At 43.8% G+C, this 26,517-nt stretch overlaps 2 protein-coding genes across 2 annotated transcripts; both read left to right on the forward strand.

Annotated features, from left to right (window-relative positions):
* Positions 1 to 5,190: 5,190 nt before the first annotated feature.
* Positions 5,191 to 11,607, forward strand: LOC106554587 (metallothionein-1). The gene is made up of 3 exons (XM_014073295.2): positions 5,191 to 5,275; positions 6,188 to 6,253; positions 11,108 to 11,607. Exons 1-3 carry the CDS (start codon positions 5,245 to 5,247, stop codon positions 11,200 to 11,202), a joined length of 192 nt encoding a protein of 63 aa, XP_013928770.1. The 5' UTR covers positions 5,191 to 5,244; the 3' UTR covers positions 11,203 to 11,607.
* An 8,668-nt stretch (positions 11,608 to 20,275) lies between these two features.
* Positions 20,276 to 23,273, forward strand: LOC148042757 (metallothionein B-like). The gene is made up of 3 exons (XM_087728639.1): positions 20,276 to 20,420; positions 21,997 to 22,062; positions 23,047 to 23,273. Exons 1-3 carry the CDS (start codon positions 20,390 to 20,392, stop codon positions 23,139 to 23,141), a joined length of 192 nt encoding a protein of 63 aa, XP_087584765.1. The 5' UTR covers positions 20,276 to 20,389; the 3' UTR covers positions 23,142 to 23,273.
* Positions 23,274 to 26,517: the final 3,244 nt, after the last annotated feature.

The raw sequence follows: 26,517 nt of genomic DNA on the forward strand, positions 1-26,517 counted from the left end.
AGCTGTCTTAATTATCTTCATTAGCTTGATGGATATCAATTGTATATATATTGTTTAAGGAATGTCAGCCATATGTTTGTTGATCCCCGATCAAAACCCCTGAAAACGGAACAAAAATTTGAAGGAAAAGAAAATATTAGCTGCCTGGATGCAACACACTTTCCACATTCATGCAGAAAATACTGTAATTACTGTATATTTTAGCTTTGGTTACGTTCTGAACTATTTTACTTTGTTCTTTCTAAGCCGTGTTTTCAGAAATTCCTTCTCTCCTAGCTAAGACAGGCCCAGAGCAGGTGCTGAAATTCACCAGTGAATTTCACCCATTAATTATTAATTACTATGCAGTCAGGAAGATAATTAATAGCCTGTAGTTCTCAGAGTTAATAATGAATCAGAAATGCAGTTTCAACAAGGTTTTTTTTTCATCTAACATCTTTCCCAACTTGGTGCTTTCAAGATGTGATGGTTGAATAAGGATTCTCTCGTCTTCAGCTCCTGGTAATGACATTGTATGGATTTTTGTGGCCGTATAGAATTGGTCAAAAGGGACACAGTGGCTCAGTGGCTAAGAGGCTGAGCTTGTCGATCAGAAAGGTCGGCAGTTTGGCGGTTCCATGCCCCTTTGACGTTGAGTCATGCCGGCCACATGACCACAGAGACGTCTTCGGACAGTGCTGGCTCTTTGGCTTTGAAACGGAGATGAGTATCGCTCCCTAGAGTCGGGAACGACTAGCAGATATATGCGAGGGGAACCTTTACCTTTTACTAGAATTGGTCAAAAAGCTTTCAAATATAGCACTGTGGCTGCTATTTTGCCTTTTTTTATCATATCCTGCAGATATTCTAGGTTTGCCTCTGCCTTGTTCTAGATTTTTTTTCCTGGGAATATAGAAGCGGTTCATTGAAGAGTGTTTCAGTTTGGATCGATGTCGCTCAACCTTTTCACTTGGATCTTACGCTTGTACAGGTGGGGTTACTAAATTTAACAACTGTCCTGACCTAGGCTTCCCCAAAAAGTACGATGCAAAACCCCTTTTATTAAATGAATGTGAATTCCTCCCATTCACATTCAGAAAAGGCCTGGCAAACAGTCTTTCAAAGGTGAAGTTATGACCACAGACCTTATCTAGCTTGGAAAGCTGCCATGTCAATATTTTCCAAACGCAGTGCTGTGCAAGGAAAGACTTTGGCACAGAATCTCTGAGATTCATGGATAGATCTTCACACTCCTGAAACCAACAAATGAACGAATAAATGAATTGTTTCTGCAAAAGCCCACTCCCCTTTCGCTCCTCTTTTATTTCCTCTGGGAGGGGCCAGTCACCTGTGGCTTTACTCCCAAGTCGACCCTGGTTTCTTAGCTGTTCCCTTCGTCTGGCAGCTCTGCGCATGCGCACATTGGGAACAGGCTCCAGCTGTTCTTCTGCCTCACTGCTGTCTAGATCTGAAGGCAGCTGATAACTGGCATACGGCTCTGGCCCCCTCTCTGCCTCCGACACAGAGCCCTCGTCAGAGTCTTCCCCAGACTCCAGGACTGGCCTATGTTCTTCCCCAACCTCCTCACTGTCCGACTCTGCTGCCAGCTTCGTAGGCCACTGGAGGGCCACAACAACAACTGCAATGATTTATTTAGATGTGGAGAGACCACCTGGCCCATAGAAATTGCCAAGAGTTAAACACAACTGAATGGATAACATCATCCTCAAATAAATAAAATAAATGATGTTAGCAAATAAACAAGCACCTTCATCTTTCCAAAGCCTTCCACCTTGCACAGTAAAGGTTCATTTACTGACTATTCAAAGTTACAACGGCCCTAGGGAAAAAAGCAACTTGGGACCATTTTTCTCCCTTACGACCACTGCAACATCCCCATAATGATCACGTGATCAAAATTCGGACCCTTGGCAACTGACTCATATTTGTGACGGTTGCAGTGTCCCGGGGTTATGCGATGCCCTTTGGCGACCTCCTGACAAGCGAAGTCAAGAGGGGAAGGGAGATTCACTTAACAACCGGATTACTAACTTCACAGCTGGAGTGATTCACTTAACCACAGTGTCGAAGAAGGTCGTAAAATGGGACAAAACTGACTTAACAAATGTCTCACTTAGCAGTATAAATCTTGGGCCCCATTGCGGTCATATGTCGAGGACTCCTATATTGTCACTTTTTCGATGTTGTTGTAACTGTGAACGGTCACTAAATGAACTGTTGTAAGTCGAGGACTACCTGTAGGGGAGTCTCGGGGGTCAAAAATATCGAGTTAGTGACTGCCACCCTTCAGCAAACTCCGATTCCTTGTTTGGTGTGTTGCACCTCATACGCATAAAATTCACACGGTGTTGCGGCTATTTCGACTTCTTTGCCCCCTTCCTGCCTTTCTTATAATCTCTTGAAATCGCTGCAACGGCTCTGATTCTGACAGCAAAGGTGGTCCTCGACCTACAGCAGCTCATTTAGTGACTTATGACCATTTTTCACACTTACAACCATTGTCGCCTCCCTACAGTCCCGGGATGAAAATTCAGAGCCTTGGCAAATGGCTCACATTTATGACGGTTGGGGGTCTCAGGGTCATAGAATCCCCTTTTGCGACCTTCTGACAAGCGAAGTCGAGGAAGAAGCCAGATTCCCTAAACAACTGTGTTACTAATTTAACAACTGCAGTGATTCACTTAACAACAGTGGCCAAAAAAAACCCCTCATAAAACGGGACCAAACTCATTTCACAACTGTCTCACTTAACAACATAAATTTTGGGCTGAATTGTGGTTGTAAGTCGAAGACTGCAACAACCATTGGGACTAGAACTTTCCTTGCTAAGCCAAGATGTTGTTGACTGAGACACACTCAATTTTAGGAGTATTTTTCGCCACACTTCAGCAAACCACTGTGGTTGTTAAGTGATTCATGCAGTCACTAAGTGAATCTGACTTCGGCCAGTGACTTTGCTTGTCAGAGGTCAGATCAAAAGGTTGCAAATGGCATTTACGTGATGGGAATGGGATACAAGCATTGTAAATTCATTCCAGTGGCCAAACTCTTGAATTTTGATCATGCGACCATGAGGATACTGTGATCGTCATATGTGTGAGGACCGGTCCTAAGTCACTTTTTAAAAAAAATACCTTTATGACATCAATCATTCCTTAAAATGAAGACATGCAGTCCTCGACTTACGACCACCATTGAGCACAACATTTATGTGGCTAAGTGAGACATCTGTTATGGGAGTTTTGCCCCATCTTGCCATTTTTCTTGCCACCGTTGTTAACTGAATCACTGCATGGTTAAGTTAGTCACATGGTTGTTAAGTGAATCTGTCTTCCCCCTGGACTTTGCTTGTCAGAAGGTCGCAAAATGGGATCCTGTGACCCAGGGACACTGCAACGGTCATAAATGTGAGTCAGTTGTCAAGCATACGAATGTAAATCACGTGACTATGGGGATGCTGGAAGGGTTGGAATAAAATTCTTTATTGGCCAAGGGTGAATGGACACCCAAGGAATTTGGCTTGGCTGCAGATGCTCTCGGTGTACATAAAAAGAGAAGATACATTCTGTAGAGTAGAGTAGAGTAGAGTAGAGTAGAGTAGAGTAGAGTAGAGTAGAGTAGAGTAGAGTAGAATAGAGTAGAATAATGGAATGAGAATAGGATAGGAAATAGTGTAGTATAGTGTTGAGTAGGATAGCGCAGGACAGAATAGAATAGAATAGAATAGAATAGAATAGAATAGAATTCTTTATTGGCCAAGGGTGAATGGACACACAAGGAATTTGTCTTGGCTGCAAATGCTCTCAGTGTATATAAAAAGACAAGATACATTCTGTAGAGTAGAGTAGAGTAGAATAATGGAATGAGAATAGAATAGGAAATAGTGCAGTGTAGTGTTGAGTAGGATAGGGCAGGACAGAATAGAATAGAATAGAATAGAATAATGGAATGAGAATAGAATATTGGAATAAAGAATAGAATAGAACAGAATAGAATAGAATGGAAAATAGTGTAGTATAGTGTTGGGTTGAATGGAATGGAATGGAATAGAATAGAATTCTTTATTGCCAAGCGTGATTGGACGCCCAAGGAATTTGTTTTGGGTGCATATCCTCTCAGTGTATATAAAAAGACAAGATACATTCTATAGAGTAGAGTAGAGTAGAGTAGAGTAGAGTAGAGTAGAGTAGAGTAGAGTAGAGTAGAATATTGGCCAAGTGCAATTGGATGCACAAGGAATTTGTCTTGGGTGCATATGCTCTCAGTGTACATAAGGAGAATAAAATACATTCATCAAGAATAAAAGGATACAACACTTAGTGATAGTCATAGGGTACAAATAAGCAATCAAATCATACTAGAAAACAATCAATATAAATCGTAAGGGTAGAAGCAACAAAGTTACAGTCATGCAGTCATAAGCAGGAGGAGATGAGTGACAGACGGTCATAAGTCACTTTTTTCAGTGCCGTTGTAACTCCCGTCACTAAATGAACTGTTGTAAGTCGAGGACTCCCTGCAGTTGCTCAGCTGAGGGCTTCCTGCACAAACCAGAGTGGCTGGAGTCACCTATTGGCTAAAGCCCTATTAAATAGATTGCATATTTTTGGCTCTAGGGGAGCAAACAGATCAATCACATTAAGAGCCGACCTGAAAAGTTGGGGGAGCCCAGAAAAGCTGAGAATCCGGGTCTCCCTCATATTCCAAGCTCCTCGAACTTCGGTAGCGCTCTGCACACGCCCAGACACCATTCTCCCCAATTTCCAAGCCTAAATAAACTCTCCTAATTAGCCACATTCAGAGTCAATCAAGAGAGCGCGGCGGGGCATCGCCCGGGACCCCCAAGTGGCTCCTTTGCAAGGGTCCAGAAGCGCGTTGCTGGAGGGGGCGGATAAGCAGAGCTTTATTTCCCCCCTCCTCCCCATCCCCTCCCCCGCCCCATCCGTCCGTCCGGGTCTGCCTCGGGAAGCGCGGAGCCCGTGCAGGTGCATCCGTCGCCCGGGGGCCAACGCGCTCAGCTTCCCAGCCGGGCGAGACCCAGCGGCGGCTTTTTCGGGGGGCGGACACCGGGCGCCGTGTGCACCGGGCGGGGCGGCTTTTGCACCCGCTCCCCGCCGGGGAAATAAATAGCGGCCGTGCGCGGCTCTCCACCTCACTGGATGCGCATCTTCGCCTGAGTCTCTTTGCGCATCTTCGCCTGAGTCTCTTTGCATCAACCGGAGCCCCGAGACCCAAAGCGCCCACATGGATTCCGAAGACTGCTCGTGCTTCAGCGGTGCGGCTCCGCCTGGCCTTCCTGCCATCCCTTCTCTGCCCTTCTGCTTGGAGAGGGGAGGAGGGAGAGAGAAAGAAAGAGAAAGAGAAGGAAAAAGGAGAAAAGAGAGAAAGAAAAAGAGAGGAAGAGAAAGAGAAAGAGGAAGAGAAAGAAAAAGGAGAAAAGAGAGAGAGAAAGAGAGAGAAAGAGAAAAAGACAAGGGAGAGAGAGAGAAAGAGAGAAAGAGAAAGAAAGAGACTGACAGAAAAAAGAGAGGAGAAAAGAGTGTAGAAAGGAAGAGAAAGAGACACACACAGAGAGAGAATGAGAGTGAGAGAAAGAGAGAGAGAATGAGAGGAAGAGAAAAGAGAGAGAGAGGAGAGAGAGAGAAAGAAAAAGAAAGAAAGAAAGAAAGAAAGAAAGAAAGAAAGAAAGAAAGAAAGAAAGAGAGTAGGAGAGAGAAAGAGAAACTGACCTGGGTTCTGCTTTTGGGGGTCACCTCTCTCTCCTCGTGGGTCCTGCTTTCCTTCCCGGGGTTGTGTTCTCATGTTCAAGATGCATCTCGATGGGGGAGTTCAGCAGCTGGTAGCTTTCCTGGGGGCTCTTAGCTGTGGGACCCACCAAGAAAATCCCTTCTCTGCTTCCTCCGCCTCTTTTCAGACTTTGGGACCCAGTAGCCAAGGGCAAGCTCGGGGGTTGTGAGTTGCCATGGGCATCCTTGCTTGGGTGAAGGAGCGGTCTCCCCTTAACACACACACACACACACACACACACACACACACTATTCCTTCTTAGGTTGACTTGGAGAGGTTGCTTGCCAAGGTTAGAACGCATCCCGGAGCATCCCGGAGTCCTTGCGGGTTTATGTTGAAAGTGAACTTTTGTCTTGTTTGTGTTCCAAAGGTAATTGTGTGTCTTGTTTTTGTTTTGCAGGTGGGGTGTGCTCCTGTGGCAACAACTGTCAGTGTAAAAATTGTAAATGCAAATCCTGCAGGAAAAGTGAGTACTGTCATTTGCTTCCTAAATGTTTCATCTTCTCTCCTTTCAAGTTGCGGTTGTGTGCGTGGAGTTGCAGTCATACAACATCCTTGCCAGGGTGATCCCACTAACCATCATTTATTCAGTTAACCCAATCTATGTTATATGGGGCACCAAACCGTTCAAACAAGATGCGAGACTATCAAAAATGGGTATGATCATTTTATCTATGGAGATTCTCAATTATCCAGGTCAGGAGTCCCCAAACTTGGCAACTTTAAAACTTGTGGACTTCAGAAGTCTTAAAGTTGCCAAATTTGGGGACCTCTGCTCCAGGTCAGCTGGAGTTACTTGGGTTTTTCCAGTGAAAATGTTTCGCTTCTCATCCAAGAAGCTTCTTCAGTTTTAACCAACTAGTCTATTGAGAAATGAATTAGAACTGTGGAAGCTTCTTGGATGAGAAGTAAAATGTTTTCAAGGGAAAAAAACCAAGGAAGTCCAGTTGCTTTTGGGAAAAAGCACTTTTGATCGTTTTATCCTCATATAAGACTTTTTGCCTGACTTATCTTCCAAAGTTGTCTAACGCAAACCCCCAAATTCCCAACAACCTGTTCCTTTTTTTTAAAAGGGCAAACTCTCAACTTTTTATTGCTGGTTATTAAATTATGCTGCTTAATTTAATTGCTGGATTAAACTGCTTTGGGGAGCGCAGGATGGGATGAATCATAAATTAACCCAATGGAGTATGTGGTCTGTACTGCTAAATATTTAACTAAGGTTAATGCCACACTTAGCACATGGCACAAATGTGGGCATTGTTTTCTCCCTGATTAAATGTCCTGTGAACAGACAGGATCCAATACATGGAAAACGGCTGGTTGGGGAATTCTGGGAGTTGAAGTCCACAAGTGTTAACATTGTCAGATTTGGGGACTCTGGTCCATATAATAGAGGTAACATTTCTCCAGGACCAGCACATAAAATGGTTAGTAAGCATGCTCGCCAGAATTTAAAATATTTGCTCCCAAAATTACAGGTAGTCTTTGACTTGTGACTGTGTTATGATTGCAGCATTTGCTTAATGACAACTGCAAAAAAAAAGGACAATAAAATTGGATCAGTCACATGGGTGACCTGATTTATGGACCTCATGAGTTACAACTGTCTCATTATGGTCATACCTCGAGGAGTTATGAAGGCAGCCCATTCCTGAGAGCCAGATTGGTTAAGCTAGAAACCAGGAGACTGTGAGTTCTAGTCTCACCTTGGGCCAGTCCCTTTCTCTCAGCCCTAGGAAGCAGGCAATGGCAAACCACTCGCCAAGAATACTCCAGGGGCTTCTCCATGCAGCTGCCAAGAATATACTCTTGTTTTGGAGGCACCCTCCAAAAATCACCATTGCTGTAAGGAAAGATAGAGAACATTATGTGGAAGGATTAAGAAGGAATGTCTTAATAATTAAGATTCTGCGGTGCTTTAGATCCAGTTCTAAAAGAGGGGAACTAGAGAGCACAGTCAGAACAGATGAAACATCCGCCTTCAATCTTTTAAGGTTTCTTTCAAAGATTTGCAAACAGGTGTTCCTGCACCAAAACACCTTTAGGGAGCTGCATTCAAAGTGCCGTTCTTTAGCCCTATTAATTCCAATTACCCTACAAGCCTGCAGCTAAACTGCAACTGCATTGCTCAAAATCAACGCAGAGATAATTACGTGCAACTTAATTTCTACGGGGAGGCTGTGCTAAAGCCTCTCCAGTCCAACACATCATAAAATCATGGCGGTTAGATTTGGACTTGACTTAGTGAAGTTAAAACAATGAGGGCTAGTTCAGGACACGATGGGGAATAGAATTGTTGAGCGGGATGGGGCAACCCCATGTCATGTGATCCCACGATTTGCTTCCACTTGGTTTGAGTAAACCACAGGTAAGGTAGCTCCCTGTGCACCAAGTCTTGGCTTGGAGTAAAAGGTTAACCAGGGATGGTTAACCTTTTCGGCAAGGAGTGCCGAAACTGGAGTGCACCAGAACCCAGAAAAGAGCAGCTGGCTGGGGCACATGCGGGCGGTGGCCAGCTGCTCTTACTTGTTCCATCACGCACATGCACGCCAGCCAGCTGCTCTCCTCCAGGTGTTGGCATGCACATGCGTGCCGGCCAACTGGTCTTCGTGTGACCCAGTGGTGGGTTTCAAAATTTTTTAGAACCTCTTCTGTAAGTAGGTCTGCTTTGTGGAAGTGACTTGCTGGCCATGTGACTGGGTGGGAGTGGCTTGCCAGTCATGTAACCAGGTGGGAGTGGCTTACCAGCCATGTGATGGGTGGGAGTGGTCAACTTGTAAAATGTGGTGAAACTCACTTAACAACTCTCTTGCTTAGCAACCAAAATGTTGGTTCAAGAACTCTGGCATTGAAGTGTGCAAGTCTTAAAGCTGTCAAGTTACAAGACCCTTACACCACTAACCCTTTAGGAAAAAAAACCCAGGGTTGTTCAAACTTGACAGCTTTTAAGACTTGTGGACTTCAACTCCCAGAATTCCTCCTCCAGTCATGTTAGCTCAGGAACTCTGGCATTGAAGTGTGCAAGTCTTAAAGCTGTCAAGTTACAAGACCCTTACACCCCTAACCCTTTAGGAAAAAAAACCCAGGGGTGTTCAAACCTGACAGCTTTATGAATTGTGGATTTCAACTCCCAGAATTCCTCCTCTCGCTCTTCATCTTGATGATGTGCAGACGGGCGGGGGGGGGGGGATCTGGAACCGGTTCTAAACGGCCCTGTAAATTTGTGGAACCTCTTCTATAGAAGAGGTTAGAACTGGCAGGAACCCACCCCTGCCTGGAACGCAGAAGAGAGCAGCTGGCCAGTGCACATGCACACTGGACCAGGTGTCTGGCGCTCATGCGCACACCAGAAGAGCAGCTGGCGATGGCACGCATACCCCCTAGAGGGGGCTCTGTGTGCCACCTCTGGCACATGTGCCATAGGTTTACCATCACCACTGGGCTCTGTAGGGCATGCCAACAGTCATAAAGTAGATGGGGTTAGATGCCAGTGGGATGATATATTCAGGTTGGTTAAGGGATCAAACAACGTAAAACATTTTTGCAAACATTAAGACACACTGTTTATTCCATAAAGCCCTAATTTTATTTTATTTTATTTTTTTGTATTTCTCTACTCATTCTGGGACCTGTGAAAGTGTTGAAGGTTTATCTTTGGTCTATGGGATGTGTTTTTGGGGACCCCTGGCATGTCTTTTTTTTTTTTTTTTAACTAACCATGATACTCAGGTTCACAGCCCACTAAACCTAAATTGTACAATGTGAGTTCCAACATATTGTTTGGGCTTAATGTCTGTGATTCCAGCACCTCTACCTCTTCGTTCAGATGACTTTTTATGACTTGAGCTACAGTAGGATAGGATGCTGAATTTTTATTAAATTTCAAAAAAAGAATAAAATACTTTTAAGGGGAAAAAATGAAAAAGAAAGTGAAAAGAGTAGGAAAGAAGCAACATTGGGGAACTTTAGGGAAAAATGCTGTAGAGCTAAATCTTACAGCTTTAAAAGCTATACTGCTAAAAAAAAAGAACTTATAGAGGTATAAAAGCTATAGGAAAAGATAACATTTGACTTTCTTTGATAGAGATAAAAAATTTAAACTCAGTAACCGTTTGAACTAGAATAAACCACAGCAAACAGCACTTCTATCACCAGGAACAAATCTAATCATCAAAAAGCAGGGTTAAAATTGCATTTCAGTGTCAAACAAGTCTCTGTCTCTCTCTCTCTCTGCCTCTCTGTCTCTGTCTCTGTCTCTCTCTCCCCGCCTCTCTCTCCCGGGGGGGGGGGGTCCCAAATAGAAATGAAGCTAGATGAAGTCCTTCTTTTAACCAAAGAAGTACATTTTGCCATCTCCAACAACCCCATTTCACAATTCATTCTCCCCTTGTGGGCCTATGATGAAAAATATGACTAGTCTAACAAAGAGAAGAACTATGATAGCAATCTTCCAATATTTGAGGGGCTGTTCCAAAGAAGAGGGAGTCAACCTATGCTCCAAAGCACCTGAGAGCAGGCCAAGAGGTAATCGGTGGAAGATCATTAAAGATCATTGAGCCTGGAAATAAGGAGGAAATTTCTTCATAGTGGGAACAATTAACCAGTGGAATAGAAGTTGCCTTCAGAAGTTGTGGGTGCTCCATCATTGGAAGTTTCCAAGGAGACATTGTAGAACCATTTGAATCCGGGTATAGGATCTCTTCCTTGACCAGGAGGTTGGCCTACATCTAGAAGACCTCCAAGGTCCTTCCTAACCCCATTATTCTATGTTCTTCCATCCCTATGTGCGTACAGAAGCCTCATTGCTATTGTCACATATAAAAACAAAGGTCCATTTTGTTTTTTCGATCCGTTTGTCCATCAAACCTCCGAGAAATTCAACTGAGCATTCAGCTTGTCAACTTGTAAAACATTTCCATGACTATTATCGTTGACAGGGAAAAGGAGGGAGAATTCCATGCATACCTTCAACCAGGGTCGGATCTCAGATTTCTACAGCAGGCGTGTGAGGCACGCAAAACAGCCCGCTGCAGCACCTCATTTGGTGGATATGATTTATGACACAGACTGAGGGGAGGCAAGACACGGGGGTAAAAGTCAGACACCGGGGGTAAAAGTCAGACACTGTTAACCAGAAATCAGATTCGGCTCCGCAGAAGAACATGCCAAAATGTTGCTTCTAATAAAGGACTGTATTTCTTTCGAACTTTGTCTGGAGGCTCGTAAATTAATCAGGGCATCTTTTGGGAGCTTCACTCGGCTTCAGGATTCTCTGTGTTGAAGGTTGAGGCTGACATTTTCCCATTCTCTTTTTCAGGCTGCTGCTCCTGTTGCCCAGTGGGGTGTGCCAAGTGTGCCCAAGGCTGCATTTGCAAAGGCCAACCTTCCACCAAATGCAGCTGCTGCAAGTAAAGAGAAGCTGGCTACAGCAGTTTTGAACATCTGTATATTTGCCCGCAGAAACGTCATGTTGATGTTCGGTCCTATTTTTGCTATTGCATGCTCTCCCCATTAGTTGTGAAAGTAAAACAACGCTGAGACAGTAATAAAGCCATGTATGTATATAAGAAATGTTTGCGGTGTTTTGGCCTTGGCCTTTGCCAACAGACCAGCAGGAGGCGCTGATAGGCATGAGATGCTCTGCTCCCATTAGGAATCTGCTCTTAACGGCTATATTTCACATATAACCAACCAATTTCGTTGTATTTAAGTACAATGACAATAAAGATTATACTTACTTATCAGAAATTTTTTTTGGCAACCAATTGCAAGGTACTAACTCCTGTTTAAAAATAAAATGATTTTCAACACCTAAAACGTGTCCACTGGCTTTATTCCTAGTCAGCAATGCTGTGAATTGGTAGATACAGTATCTTCCAACCCAATTATTCTATCTTCTAGATTAGCTGCCTTCATGGATAAAAATTCTGTGTGGGGATGCATTGGAAGAGTTATCACCAAAGATGTAACACTAATCATTTCCAAACTGCAGTTCAGGACTATGGAGAAGTTAGGGAGTTCTTACCTCTCCTTTTTTCTTGTTCTTCTTCAATTGCTAAGTCATATGCAGATTTTCATAATCCCATGGACCATAGCTCTCCTCCACTTTCTCCCGGAGTTTGCCCAAATTCACATTCCTTGTGTTGATGACACTATCTAACCATTTCATCTTCTGCTGTCCCCTTCTCCTTTTGCCTTCCATCTTTCCCAGCATTAGGCTCTTCTCTAGTGAGTCCTTCCTTCTCATTTGGTGGCAGCTGAATGGACTTGTTTACACCCAGTCAAGGTCAACCGTCCCAGAATACCAGATGGGTGAAAACACTTGAAGATGTGCCCTACATGACACCGTATGGGTTGGGGATTGGACATTCAGCCTGGGTCCTTGGGTGGGGGAGGTATTGGGATACTTTCAACATGTAACTTTCGCGCCTTTTGCTTCAGATCCTGCTTTTCTTTTCTTGCTATCCTTTCAAACTCAAGTAAAAGTACCTCTTCTCTACAAACATGGAGTTGGGTTTTTTCTTTCTTTCTTGGGTTCTGAACAGAGGCACACCTGACAGAGGCCTCAAATGCAGTTGTGGCCACCATCTTGACTTGTTTGACTTGATGGAGGATGACTTCCATCTCCCCATGGATCCTGTTTAGGTCAGGGATGTCCATTGAAAGCCAAAATTACCAGAAGGACAATCACAGTGAATGGGTCCCAAGACACCTCTTGAAGCCCAGATCTTATCTTAGTCTTCTCTCCCTTAGGCAGGCTGCCCTTCTAAATTCTATATTGGGTCTCCTAAAAACCCCTGTGAGGAATACGTGGGCCCAGAGGTTTACATGGGAAAAGGTGTGAGAAGATTCCATTTTAGTTTCCAGCATGGAAATTTCCCTTTTAAAAGGTTCGATTCTGAATTTTCAAGAAAATGTATTGGTTCCTTTCTGGTTCCAACCAGGTCTAACTGGTGGTCTACTTTGAGTATCCTGTGAGGTAAAAAATTAAGAAAAAAAGCCACCTACTACGCTGATGCTGGATTCGCATTTCCAAGCTTATCTTTTTGTAATGATGCCGTGTGCATAATTTGAAAGCCAGTTTGGTGTAGTGGTTAAGCCACTAGTCTGGAAAGTAGAAGACAGCGAGTTCTAATCCTCCCACAGGCATGGAACCAGATGAATGATTATAGGACAATCACTCCCATTTGGGCTTAAGTAGAAGACAACCAGGATCAACCACTTCCAGAAATCTTGGCATAAAAACTGCAGGAACCAGTCCAGGCAGTCACCAGCGTTGACAGACATTTAAACATTTAAAAACTAAACACTATCCTATTGTACAACTTTAGCTAATTCTTTAACTCGATTAAATGAGTTGTGCACTCTTATTAAAAATTAAACATGCTAGTTGCCCACTACTAAAGTAAAGGTAAAAATAAAGTTCCCCTTGCACATAGGTGCTAGTCGTTCCTGACTCTAGGGGGCGGTGCTCATCTCCGTTTCAAAGCTGAAGAGCCAGCGCTGTCCGAAGACGTCTCCGTGGTCATGTGGCCGGCATGACTAAACCCCGCAGGCGCACGGAACATTGTTGCCTTCCCACCAAAGGTGGTTCCAATTTTTCGAACTGCTAGGTTGGCAGAAGCTGGGACAAGTAACGGGAGCTTGCTCGGTTACGCGGCACTAGGGATTCAAACCGCTGAACCGCTCACCTTCTGATCGACAAGCTCAGTGTCTTAGCCCCTGAGCCACCATATTATTTATTTACTGGCTGCGGAATTCTGGGAGTTGAAATCCACAACTCTTAAAAGTGGCAAAGGTTGGACACATCTTCGCTCAAGTAAGTCACATTTTGATGGTGAGTTATGGCCACCCATCTGGGCCACATTTGGGTCACATCTGGGCCACATTTGGGTGGCCCAGATGGGTGGCTGGCAAGAGGTTTCTGGCAGATGTGAGGCTTTTCACCTTTTCCTGGCATCCTGTAAAGGGAAATTTGTTGAATTTGGCTACCCAGGGAAAACTTCTGACCTCTGATCCAGGAAATGTCTGGCTCAGTTTGAGGTTCTTTCAGGTGAAAGTTTATGGTGGAAATATCCTGCCAAATATTTTTTTTCTGACACACACACACACACCAAAGAGAAGCAATAGAAAAAAAACACTGTAAGGAAGGTTGAGACATTGGGAGAATCCCAAATCTATGCCTTTTCAGAGCAAAACCAGCTGAGCTGAATGCGATTTCAAAACAGTCCTCAACTTTTTAATATTTGGTTTAGTGAGAGTTTGAAGATGCAACAGTACTGAAAAATGTGCCGTATGATCGGGGTTTTTTTCACACTTACAACCCACGGCAGCATCCCCATGGTCATGTGATCAAAATTTAAATGCTTGGCAACGGGCTCACATTTATGACGGTTGCCGGGTCCAGAGGTCTCGTGATCTGCTTTTGCGGCCTTCTGATAAGCAAAGTTATGGGGAAGTCAGATTCACCTAACAACCGTGTTGCAAATTTAACTGCAGCGATTCGCTTAACAACTGCAGCAAGAGAGGTCATCAAATGGTGCAAAACTCACTTGTCTTGCTTAGCAATAGATATCTGGGGTTCCATTATGGTCATCAGTACAGCACTACCTGTAGGCGCCTTTTCAACTCAGCTGTAGGTTTTTGCCAGCACAAACTGTTGGAACCACCTACAAAAGATTCAGGTTTTTTCCTCTAAACTTCTTTCTTCTACCAGAGTCCTGTAGCAGTTCCTGTGCTTCAAGGGGGGTTTTCTTCTCTTTTTTTAAAAGATCAGTCTTTTACATGCGGATCAGGGGGATCTAAAGTTATCTTGGAGATTTGAAGATTTTGGATCAGCAGGAGAAAAAGAATGAACAAGTTTATCTTTAAGTTCTGTATGCAGGAATAGAGGAGAGGAGAGGAGAGGAGGAATAGAATAGAATAGAATAAAATAGACTAGAATAGAATAGAATAGAATAGAATATGGAATGGAGTAGAGTAGAGTAGAGTAGAGTAGGAATAGAATAGAATATGGAATGGAGTAGAGTAGAGTAGAAATAGAATAGAGTAGGAATAGAATAGAATATGGCGTGGAGTGGAGTGGAGTGGAGTAGAGTAGAGTAAGAATAGAGTAGAGTAGAGTAGGAATAGAATAGAATAGGAATAGAGTAGAGTAGGAATAGAATAGAGTAGGAATAGAATAGAACAGAATAGAATAGAAGTAAGAGTAGGAGTAGAGAAATAAAAGAGACTAAAGAATAGAGAGAGTAGAGAAAGAAGAGAAAGAAAAATAAGAGAGTAAGAATAGAGAGTAGAGAAAGAAGAGAGGGAAGAGAAAGAAAGGGAGAGTAGAGTAAGAGCAGAACAGAACAGAAGATTGGTAAAATGAGATTGGACACTTACAAAATTTGTCTGTGGTGCACAAGTTCTCAGTGTACCTACAAACAAGTGATAGGTCATAGATCATAAATCATACCATAGTCACAATCAATTGTGAGATACAAGTGATTATTCATAAGATACCAATAGGAGAAGATAGTAGGAAAGAAGAGAAAGGATGAGAAGATGAGGATAATAGCAATACAACCAACTACATTGGTAAATCTTTAGGCCCAAGACAGTGCTATCTTAGGTGATTTGTTTGGTTTTTCATTCATTCCACAGCTACCATATCTTCCTCCCTCCCTCCCTTTCTTTTTTTGCCAAGAAGAGAGAACTTTTAAGTCAGAATCTCATCTTGATAGAGCCGATAAACCAGACTTTTCTGTAAGGTGGCTGGTGGTTCTTTCCTGATAAAAAAAAATCCCTTTCTCCTTCCTTCTTCTCGCTTTCTTCTTGAGCAAATTTGGAATTGATGGCAAGAACATTCTGTACTTCTGGAGAAGTACATGCCACAAATGCTAGCTAACCATAATTATCCAATCAAATTCCTAGTAGTTAACCTCCAAATTGTCCATCCCCATAGCCACAGGTTTATGCTGCGTGTTGTTTGAGGCTGCCAAAGATCTTCACGCTCATTCCCAATGCAGGAAAAGCTTCACTAAACAGGGACAGCCTTGATTTCAGGACAAAATGTCCACATTTAAGAGCCAACCTCTGTCCTCTGCAAGCTGTGCAGAGGTGGGTATTCAGCAGGTTATGACCAGTTCTGGAAAACCGGTAGCGGAAATTTTGAATAGTTTGGAGAACCTGTAAATATTGGTTCTGACTGGCCCCACCCCATCTATTCTCTGCCTCCCAGTTGATCAGGAGGGAACGGGAATTTTGCAATAACCTTCCCCTGCCACGCCCACCAAGCCACGCCCACCAAGCCACGCCCAGACAACCGGTAGTAAAATTTATGAATCCCACCACTGAAGCTGTGGCACAACGGTATCCAAAAGAAAAACCCAAAAGCTTTCTAAAATGTGATTTATCATCCTTGTTGTCACAACATAGAAAGTATTCAGGACATCCAAGTTGGGAGTGGGACTCAAGATGGTGGCTAAAACTATGTGAACCACACTTTTTAATCTGCACAAAAGGGGGTGGGGCTTCAGTCACATGGCTGTGAACGCCATCTTGACTTTTTTTGACTCTTTCCAGGGGTGGAATCCTATCTCAGGACTACTTTTCTCTTTTTACCCTTAATTTCTAAGATTGGGGCTTCATATTCATACAGTAGGTCTTCCACAGTCATTAGACTAAACCAGGGTTCTCCAACCTTGGCAACTTGTAAGATTGTTGGACTTCAACTCCCAAAATTCCCCAGTCAGCCATGTCTGTGGACTTCATGCTGGTGGGGGAAGTCTGTGAGTTGAAATCCACAAGTCTTAAAGTTGCCAAGGTTGGAAACCCTTTGACTAATGTGGACTGGAGACTAAAACATACGATCAACGGTTGCAGGAACTGGGCATGACTAGTCTAGGGAAGAGAAGGACCAGGGGAGACAGGATAGCAGTCTTCCAATATTTGAGGGGCTGCCACAGAGAGGAGGGGGTCAAGCTATTTTCCAAAGCACCCAAAGGCCAGACAAGAAATAATGGATGGAACAAGGAGAGATTCAACCTAGAAATAAGGAGGAACTTTCTGACAGTGAGAAGAATCAACCCATGGAATAGAAGTTGCCAACAGAAGTTGCCTTCACTGGAGGCTTTGAAGAAGAGACTGAACTGCCATCTGTCAGAAATGGTGTAGGGTCTCCTGCTTGGTTGGGGGGTTGGTCTAGATGACCTACAAGATCCCTTCCAACTCTGTTAATCTCTAATAATAATCTCTCTCTAAAGCCCAGTCTGGCTAGTGGGTTGTAGGTTTTAGTGTGTGATATGAAGTTCACTTTCCTCAAACTGTTGCTTTCCACGCACCCACTGGATTACAATCCCCATCAGCTCCAGGACATCTGAGATGGATTGTTCCTCAGGAGGGGGGTGGATGGGGAATGTTTTGTTACTAATTGGTATGTGGCTAAAATGTTTCTGGAATATGAGTACCATTTTAAAGATGTCTGGGAAGCATTTTTTCTGGATGATTAACTTACAACTTAACTAGTTCAGCCTAGAGAACAATCAAGAATCCTTGTCAATGGATAGACCCCATATAAAGAGATCCCCCCAATGGGTACCTGCTCTGGCCCTTCTTTTCCTCACTTAAAATCCTCTATAGGAAGTCCTTGACGTACAACCACAATTGGGTCCAGAATTTCTGTTGTTAACCAAGATGGTGGTTAAGGCAGTTGTGCCTGAGTTTATGACTTTTTGTGCCATGGTTAAGTGAATCAGTGCCGTTATTAAGTGAATCACATGGCCATTAAGGAAACCCAACTTCCCACATTGAGTTTGCTTGTTGGAAGCTGGCTGGGAAATTCACGAATAGTGGATCTGTGACTCAGGATATTGCAACAGTTGTAAATACATACCAGTTGTCAATCACCCAAATTTTGGTCAGGTGGCTCTGGAGATGTTGCAACAGTCACAAGTGCAAGGACCAATTGTTAGGACAGTTAGGACATTGTGGTGCTGTTGTACCTTCAAACACTCACTAAACAAATAGTTGTAAGCCAAGAACATTTACACAACACACTTAAACAAAACACAACAGATGAATGAGTATTCAGTTGTATTCCTGATTGGTTAGTTGTAACATTGGTTAATACTGTACTTTAGTGGCTTAGCAGGTTGTGAAAACCCAGACTGCTTTCACTAATTATCGGCCAACCCCAGAAAGAGGGTAACTCAGTAACCAAGTTAAGTTGAGCTGTGCAAACACAGTCATAGACACAGACTGCAAGGTTTGAATAGTGGTTTAACCGTGGGCATTTTAATTTTGAATGCCTTATGAAACGGTGTGTTTTCTTCTACACAAACAACTCAGGGACTTTCAACTGAAGACGTATGCTGAAATTAAATGATTAAAAACCAAGAGTATCCAAGCTGGAAATTAAAGCGACATTCTACCTGAAGTTCAGGAAGTCCATACAAACATGATTTTGGTGCCGTCATTGTTTGCTTAAACTTCTACTAACTAGCGCTTTAGCTGCTGACTCACTCTTGACTCAGCACCAACCCACGTGGCCCTTTTGCACACTGCACTCTGCACACCGTTTTCGGAAGGGGGGGGCGTAGGGAATTGTTTGTATTGTCATGTGCAAAAGGAGGCGGCCTTAACAGCTGCACACCACACCAGGTTGAATGAGAAGGAAGTTTGCACACTGTTGTCATCTTGTAGTTTGACCAGGGAAGATGGAAATGGCTTCACTGTGTTTTGGGCCAGCCAGATGAGGGTTGGCAGATATCTGCCACCAAACCAAATCAATTATCACAACACTCTTAATTTATCACAAAGACACTAAACTAATGTAAATTGTTCCTTCCAACTCTTGCTATTCTTTTTCCTTTTCTTAGCAAACAAGGCTCCAGAGGCCCAATTCCTCAAATTTAATCAGATTCCAACTTTTTGGAATATGAGATTATTTGGGTTATGAGCTAAGAGAAATACTGTACTTTAGTTTCTTAAACTACCAAAGTAGTATTCCTGATATTAGTGATTGGATTTGAAAGACAATTAATTTTACTTTTTAAAAAAAAGCATCTTTAAAGTTGTGGGAGCTTCATCACTGGAAGCTTTCAAGAAGATTCTGGATTGCCATCTGTCAGAAATGGTGTAGGATCTCCTGCTTGGGTGGGGGTTGGACTAGATGACCTCTAAAGTCCCTTTCGTTAATCTGTTAAATACATACCAAAAACTGGCATGACTTCATGCTTGGCACCAACTTCATGACATTTTACAACAATAGAGTATCATTTTTGCTCTTTCATTTAGAAAGTTTAATGATTAATGTTGAAGAGATATGAAAGGTACAGATGTCACGTGTTTTCCCCTTCTTTTCATTTAGTTTGATGATTGCTTCAGCTTGCTGGTTTAAAGGCTGTTCTTTTCTTTTCAATTTTGTGTATGTCTCTTTTTAAAGAAGACAACATAGGCATAGTTTGGCCCTGTTTTCTTTTGGGACTTTTTTAAACTATTAAATTGGTTTGTTTTTAAGTTTTACAAAATCCAATGCTTTTCCATTTCAGTCCTCATGATTTGCAATCCAGACTTGCTGAGCTCAAAGGCTGGCTAGCTAAGGTGCAGTATGGGGTGGGGTGGGGGAGATTAAATTTACGAGAAATCTTATTTGATTTAATCTTAATTAGGATCCAGCAGGGGGATAATCTACGACAGTGAGGTTCATCCAAACTCCCTGAAATATTTCCTCCAACACACCTCGCAGGATATTGTTGTGGTCAAGAAAAAGCAGAGACCTCAAAGCAAAATCATTGATCATCTTGATCCACAGATAAAATAAAATATTATTCTAATGTAAAGAAAGAAGGCCCACTGCCCTGGGTCCTCCTGCCATAAAACTCGGGCCAGAGATGGACAGTCCCAGTTTGGTTAGAGAAGGGAGAGCAGAATTCTTCCCCCGTGGAGCAGGGGGTTGGACTAGAAGACCTCCAAGGTCCCTTCCAACTCTATTCTGATTGATTGGATTAAATTGATTGATTGATTGACTGATGGACATGGGAGAAAGCCCCATTCAACAGGATGGCAGGTCACCTCGGGGGGAGTCCCCACGCGGAGTGTTTGCAAAACCCAGGGATCTCCACCCTTCCCCCAATCAACGCCATGGAGATCCAACCTGGACCCCCCCCCACCTGTTGCTTCCAGCTGTAGAAAATTAGGACCTATGACAGTCGTGGGGGGGGCGACCCCCTCAACAGCTGCCTGGAGGTCCCCCCCCAGACCCCGTTTTCAATCAACGAGACCCCACCACCGGCGCCTCCATTCGCTCCAGGGGGACCAAGTCAGGCTAATGTTGGGGTGGCTTAGCGTGTAGCCCCTACGGAGCCCAGGGGGCAGCGGGAGCCGCTTGCAAACGCGGGGGCTTTGCGCGCGGCGCTGAAGCGGCTCCTCTTTGCGCCCCATCCTCACCGCTACGGCCCGTGCGCAGGACAGGGAGGGAGGGAGGGACGGGCGCTTTGCACACGCCTCGCTGACCTCACGGCCGCTATAAAAAGCCGGCGGCAGGCAGCCCTCCAGCATCTCTGCATCTTTCCTCCGCCTTGGGCTATTTGAGTTTCTTTTCGTCTCTCGACTTGTGATGGATCCCCAGAATTGCGGCTGCGCCACCGGTAAGTCTCTGCTTCTGTTTTCCCTCTAGCCCTGCAGCGGGGTTGCATTGCCTTAAGAAAAACCCCTATTTCCCTTCCTTTAGAAACCCCGGTATTGGCTGTCCGGAATCCAGTAAGCCAGGATATTGAGCGCAGGAGATGGGCGCAAATGTTGCGGAGGGAACCTATGGCTCCGCGGCTCCGTTGCTGTGGTTGGGTTGGAGTCTTGCGGGACCCCGATGGGTTGGGAAAGCAGCGGGGTTTGTCCCTCTCCGTCCGTGCTGATTACAGATGAACAGAGTTGGAAGGGACTTTGTAGGTCATCTAGTCCAGCCCCCTGCCCAAGCAGGAGACCCTACACCGTTTCTGATAAATACGTCTAGTCTCTTCTTGAAAGTCTCAAGTAACGAAGCCCCCACAACGTCCGAAGAGTTGTTCTCCAAGAGAGAGACAGTTTCTTCCCCCCAAACAAACCCCATGAACACTTTCTGGAAGTCTGTGTGGGGTCTCTAACGGGGTGTAAACCCCCCCCCCACACGCACAGAGAGAAACAAGGTATCTACCGATACAGAAACAGTTCCCAAATTTCTGTTCTCAGATAAACTTTTTTTTTGGCCAGCTTTCCAGGCCAGATAAAATTCGGCAGGGCCTTAAGCAACTAAGACTTGCTCAAGTTTGACATCAAAATGTAGCATTGAACAATTTAATCTGCTCTCTGCTTATTTGGGTTGCTAGTTATATGCCAAGGATCCAAGGCCAGGTTTCTATGGAAGCTCCTGTGGGTAAGACTGGAAGAAAACCAAGTTACTTCTTTTCAAAGGAACTATTGGCAAGAATAGGCAGATTGACGGGCAACTCTTAGTTTCCCCATTTGGGGTGGGGGGGAACAACCGCCTAATAATAAATTAGTAGTAGGAAAACCAATTTCCCATTCAGAACAGCTGTGAGGAGACTTAGGAAAATCTTCCCAAGTTTTATCCTGTGTCTGAAAGCATTTTTTTTAAATTGGACATTTGAGAAAAGTATCCCTAACAAGATGGGAGTTTGCAACAGCTCTTAAAGCAAAATAAGTTTCGGAATTAGATTGTCATAAAAGGCTGTAAAAAGGTTCAGAAACAATCTTTCTGCAAAAACTAAGTACCATTTCAGTGTAGTGGAGTAGCAGTTTAATAAACGTAGTCCAGGGAAAAGAAATTTATGGGCATCCTAGTTATTTTAAACCAGGATCTGGGAGATTTTTTTTCTCTCTGAAGTTTATCTAGTGCACCCAAAAACTCTTCAAACTTAAAATTGTGTGTCTACCCAGAGAGGGGGAAGAACTTCAGGTTAAGCCACACTTGAACCAAGGTTTAACAGACCTCATTAAGCCATGATTTAACCATGGGTTTTACAGGCTTCCAAAGGCTGGGGTCGCTCACGCCAAAACCAGAACTAAACAAACTCTAGTTTACAGCGTGCATTGCCCGCTTAGTCTCAGGCAGCTGCATGGAATAGTGTATAGGAGCTTCTAGTAAAAAGGGTTTGAATCATGGTTGTGGCTTGTGATTATTCTCTTTCAGGCAATGACATTTGTTCTTTCCCTGTTTTAACATTTCAGGCAGCTCCTGCTCCTGCAATGGATCGTGCAAATGCAAAAACTGCAAATGTACTTCGTGCAAAAAAAGTAAGTCTCTTGTTTTCTAGAAAATCAATTGGTTAAAAATGCAAAGGTCAAGGTTTTGAGAAGAAGAAGGGGGGGGGACGTTGTAAGTCATCTGATTTGACCCAAGACTTGCAACATAGCCTGTTAGGGGTGTCCAAACTTGAGAACTTCTAAGACTTGTGGACATCAACTCCCATGAATAAGAGCATGCATTTAGATATAGAGTGAATGCTCTTGAAAGATATTAAAGTTTTAGTCCATGTAATTGCTCTATGAAGTACCCATTAAAATGGAAACTAAAACTTATATGAGAATGGTTGCAGGATTTGGGTATGTCTGGTCTAGTGAAAAGACATAATAGTAGTGTTCCAATATCTCAGGGGCTGCCACAAAGAACAGGGGAGTCAAGCTATTCTCCAAAGCACCTTGAAGGCAGGACAAGAAGCAATGGGTGGAAACTAATCCAGGAGAGAAGCAACCTAGAACTAACAGGACTATCAACCAGTGGAACAACTTGCCTTCAGAAGTTGTGGGTGCTCCATCATTGGAGGCTTTTAAGAAGAGACTGGGACAGCCAATTGTCTGAAGTGGTATAGGATCTCCTCCTTGAGTAGGAGCTTGGACTAGATGACCTCCAAGGTCCCTTCCAGCCCAATTCTAAGGTTATATGCAATTAGGATGTAGTTGAGGTTTAATCCTATGCATTCTAGGGAATTTTATTCTGAGCAAGAACAACCTAACCAGGTTTTATGGATAGGGAAGCCTACAATAAATTCATTGGTTGCACATTTTATTAGGGTGTGTAAATTGGGCAAAATATGGGCTGTCCATTTGGCAACTGACCCTTATTGAGTTTGAATGTGGGAATCGAACTGGTTCAGCGTAGACATTCAGTTTGATCTAGAAAACCCACTTCTACGCCTTTGAGTATCCAAATTGATGCATTGATTACTGTATCCCATTTCTAACAGTTATTTAATCTCCTGTTTTTCTGGCTCTTTCCAGGCTGCTGTTCTTGCTGCCCTGCCAGCTGTGACAACTGTGCAAAAGGCTGTGTCTGCAAAGACCCTTCTCTGAACAAATGCAGCTGCTGCCCCTGAACCCCCCAACCCTTTTTGTAATGGTTAAATCTGTTGTGCAGTCAAAATGATTTTTTCAGGCTACAGCAACATGTGTTGCCCTTGTTTTTTTAAAAGCCTGAGAGCATGAAAATAAAGCTGACTTCAGACAAACCATAGTCTGTCTGGGTTTCTTGGGGTGGGTTTCTTCAATGTTACTAACCTGGTTTTAAAGGTCATCAGCTACAGTGGAACTCTGGGCAGTCTTTTGAATGTATCTTGGTTTTGTTAAACATGGTGGTCTAAATCAATTTGCAATGTGGTTTGCTTGCTTTTGGGTCCACAGAGTGGATTTTACATACATATAAATATATAAATAAATATAAATATCCTATATATCCTGAACACACACACACACACACACACACAGTGGCTAAGACACTGAGCTTGTCAATCGGAAAGGTCAGCAGTTCGAATCCCTAGTGCTGTGTAACAGAGTGAGCTCCCATTACTTGTCCCAGCTTCTGCCAACCTAGCAGTTCAAAACCATGTAAAAATGCAAGTAGAAAAATAGGAACCACCTTTGGTGAGAAGGTAGCAGTGTTCCATGCGCCTTTGGCATTTAGTCATGCCAACCACATGACCACGAAGACTTCTTCGGACAGCACTGGCTCTTTGGCTTTGAAACAGATGAGTACTGCCCCCTAGAGTAGCACATATGTGAGAGGGCAACCTTTACCTTAATTATTCCTATTCTGCATATCCTGAGCACTAATATTCATTCTCTATAGGACCACACAGTCCTCAACTATCATTAAAAGAATAACAGTTGGAAGGTACCTTCGAGGTCTTCTAGTCTAACCCTCTGCTCAAGTAGGAAATCCTATACCATTCCAAACAAATGTCTACAATCTCTTAAAAACCTCCAGTGATGGAGCATCCACAACTTCTGGAGGCCAGCTGTTCCACTGGTTCATTATTCTCCCTGTTAGGAAGTTTCTCCTTCATTCCAGGTTGCTTCTCTCCTTGATTAGTTTCCATCCACTGCTCCTTGTCCTGCCCTCTGGTGCTTTGGAGAAGAAATTGACCCTCTTGGGACAGAAATTTCCATCATAAGTTGGGAAGTTGGGCAGTTGTAAAATGAGTTATCACAGGACCGGACCTGACCGTTTCTACTTTAAGCGAATCAAATGATGGTTAAAGTAAATTCCCCAATGGGTTTTGTTTGATGAGAACTGGCAAAAAAAGGGGGGCACAATTGCAATCTTAGGACTACCGGATGCTGCAAATGATTGTCAATGAGAACTGCTTGCCACAGGCTTGAAGTGCAATTCTCAGAATGCTGGCTAGGGAATTCTGGGAGCCGAAGTCCACAGGTCTTAAAAGTCACCAATGTTGGACACCTCTGAGCCATAGGATATCTTTGACAATTGTGTGACTGGAGATTTGGAAATCGTCTGGCCTTGATTGGGGATGATGGGAGATGTGGTCTGGGCCTACCTGATGGCAAACCACATTGGGGAAGGCAGAATTTGTCAACAGCTTCAGATGCACAATTGAGCCCAATATTTTTGCCAATTGCCAAGTGAGCAATTCTGTTAAGTGAGTTTTGCCTCCTTTTTACGACTCCTCTTGTCCCTTTGTTAACTTGAATCACTGCAGTTGTTAAATTAGTAACACGGTTATTAAGTGAATCTCTTTTCCCCATGGTCGTAAGGTTACAAAAGGGTCATCCCATGGCCCCGTCAGAATTGCAACCATCCAAAATGTGAGTCAGTTCTCAAACATCCAGATATAAATGTTGTGATTGTGGGGATGCGGCAATGGTGGTCGGTGTGAAAAAACATGTCACTTTTTTCAGCTCCATTGTAACTTTGAATGGTCCCTAAATGAATTGTTGTAAGTTGAGGACTACATCGTAATTGCACATAAACTTAGAATTGAGCTGGAAGGGACCTTGGAGGTCATCTAGTCCAAGCTCCCACTCAAGAAGGAGACCCTATACTACTTCAGACAATTAGCTGTCCCAGTCTCTTCTTAAAAGCCTCCAGTGATGGAGCAGCCATGACCTCTGGAATCGTGGCATGACAAAACCGCGCTTGACTAAAGCGCGCCCGATTAAACCGCGTCGCTGATGTCATCAACAGGGCGACAACAGCGAGCGCGGAGAAAGAAGGGCGCTTTAAATAGCGCTTTGAAAGCAAGCCGATTCAAGTTAAGGTAAGGGTCAGGTTTAGGGTTAGGTTTAGGGTTAGGGTTAGGGTTAGGGTTAGGTTTAGGTTAAGGGTTAGGGTTAGGTTTAGGGTTAGGTTAAGGGTTAGGGTTAGGGTTAGGTTAAGGGTTAGGGTTAGGCTTAGGCTTAGGTTTAGGGTTAGGTTAAGGGTTAGGGTTAGGGTTAGGGTTAGGTTTAGGGTTAGGTTAAGGGTTAGGGTTAGGCTTATGTTTAGGGTTAGGTTAAGGGTTAGGATTAGGTTTAGGGTTAGGTTAAGGGTTAGGTTTAGGGTTAGGTTAAGGGTTAGGTTTAGGGTTAGGTTTAGGGTTAGGTTTAGGGTTAGGTTTAGGGGGGTTAGGTTTGGGTTTAGGGGTTAATTTTAGGTTTAGCGTTTACAGCGTGCTTCTGTCTCCGCGCTGTTGTCGCCCTGTGATGACATCAGCTACGCGGTTTCATCGAGCGCCCTTTAGTCGAATGCGGTTTTGTGGTGGAACCCTCTGGAATAGCTGGAAGGGACCTTGGAGGTCTTCTAGTCCAACCCTCTGCTCAAGTAGGAGATTCTATAACATTTCAGGTAAATGGCTGTCCCAGCCTCTTCTTAAAAACCTCCAGTGATGCAGCACCCACAACTTTTCAAGACAAGCCATTCCACTGCTTGATTGTTCTCACTTTTACGAAAATTCTTAGTTCTAGGTTGCTTCTGTCCTGGATTAGTTTCCACCCATAGCTTCTTGTCCTGGCTGTACTAATTCCTGCATTGCCAATTCATTTTTTTTTCTGCCCTCTTTCTGCCCTCCCTGCCTTCCTGGGAAGAGTAAGGGCAGCACCTGTTTCTTAAGTAAACAGGTGGGAAACCCAAAGGGCCCAGGAGGGCTCCCCTTAGTCTCAGCAACCTAATTACAAACTTGTTCCAAAAACAAGAGAGATGACAGCTTGGGCTGCAGGCAAACAGAGGAACGGTAGGAGGTGGGAAGGAAGTAATCTCTTGAGAGACAAGGTGGCTGAAAACCAGAGAGGCAGACAGGTAAGTTTTTTTCTTGGGGGCAGGGATGGCCCTGTGGTGAGATGATAAGCCTACAAGTAGAAGCTTGTCGCTGTATAGCTCAGTATTTCTCGGTCACTTTTAAGATGGATGGACTTCAACTCCCAGAATTCCCCTGTTGCTGAGATTGAGTAACATGAATCTTGAAGGCACCATTTTGGGAA

This window comes from Thamnophis sirtalis, unplaced genomic scaffold, assembly GCF_051295495.1.
Source record: "Thamnophis sirtalis isolate CommonGarterSnake01/CBP01778 unplaced genomic scaffold, rThaSir2_p1.2 scaffold_14, whole genome shotgun sequence".
Classification (NCBI taxonomy): domain Eukaryota; kingdom Metazoa; phylum Chordata; class Lepidosauria; order Squamata; family Natricidae; genus Thamnophis; species Thamnophis sirtalis.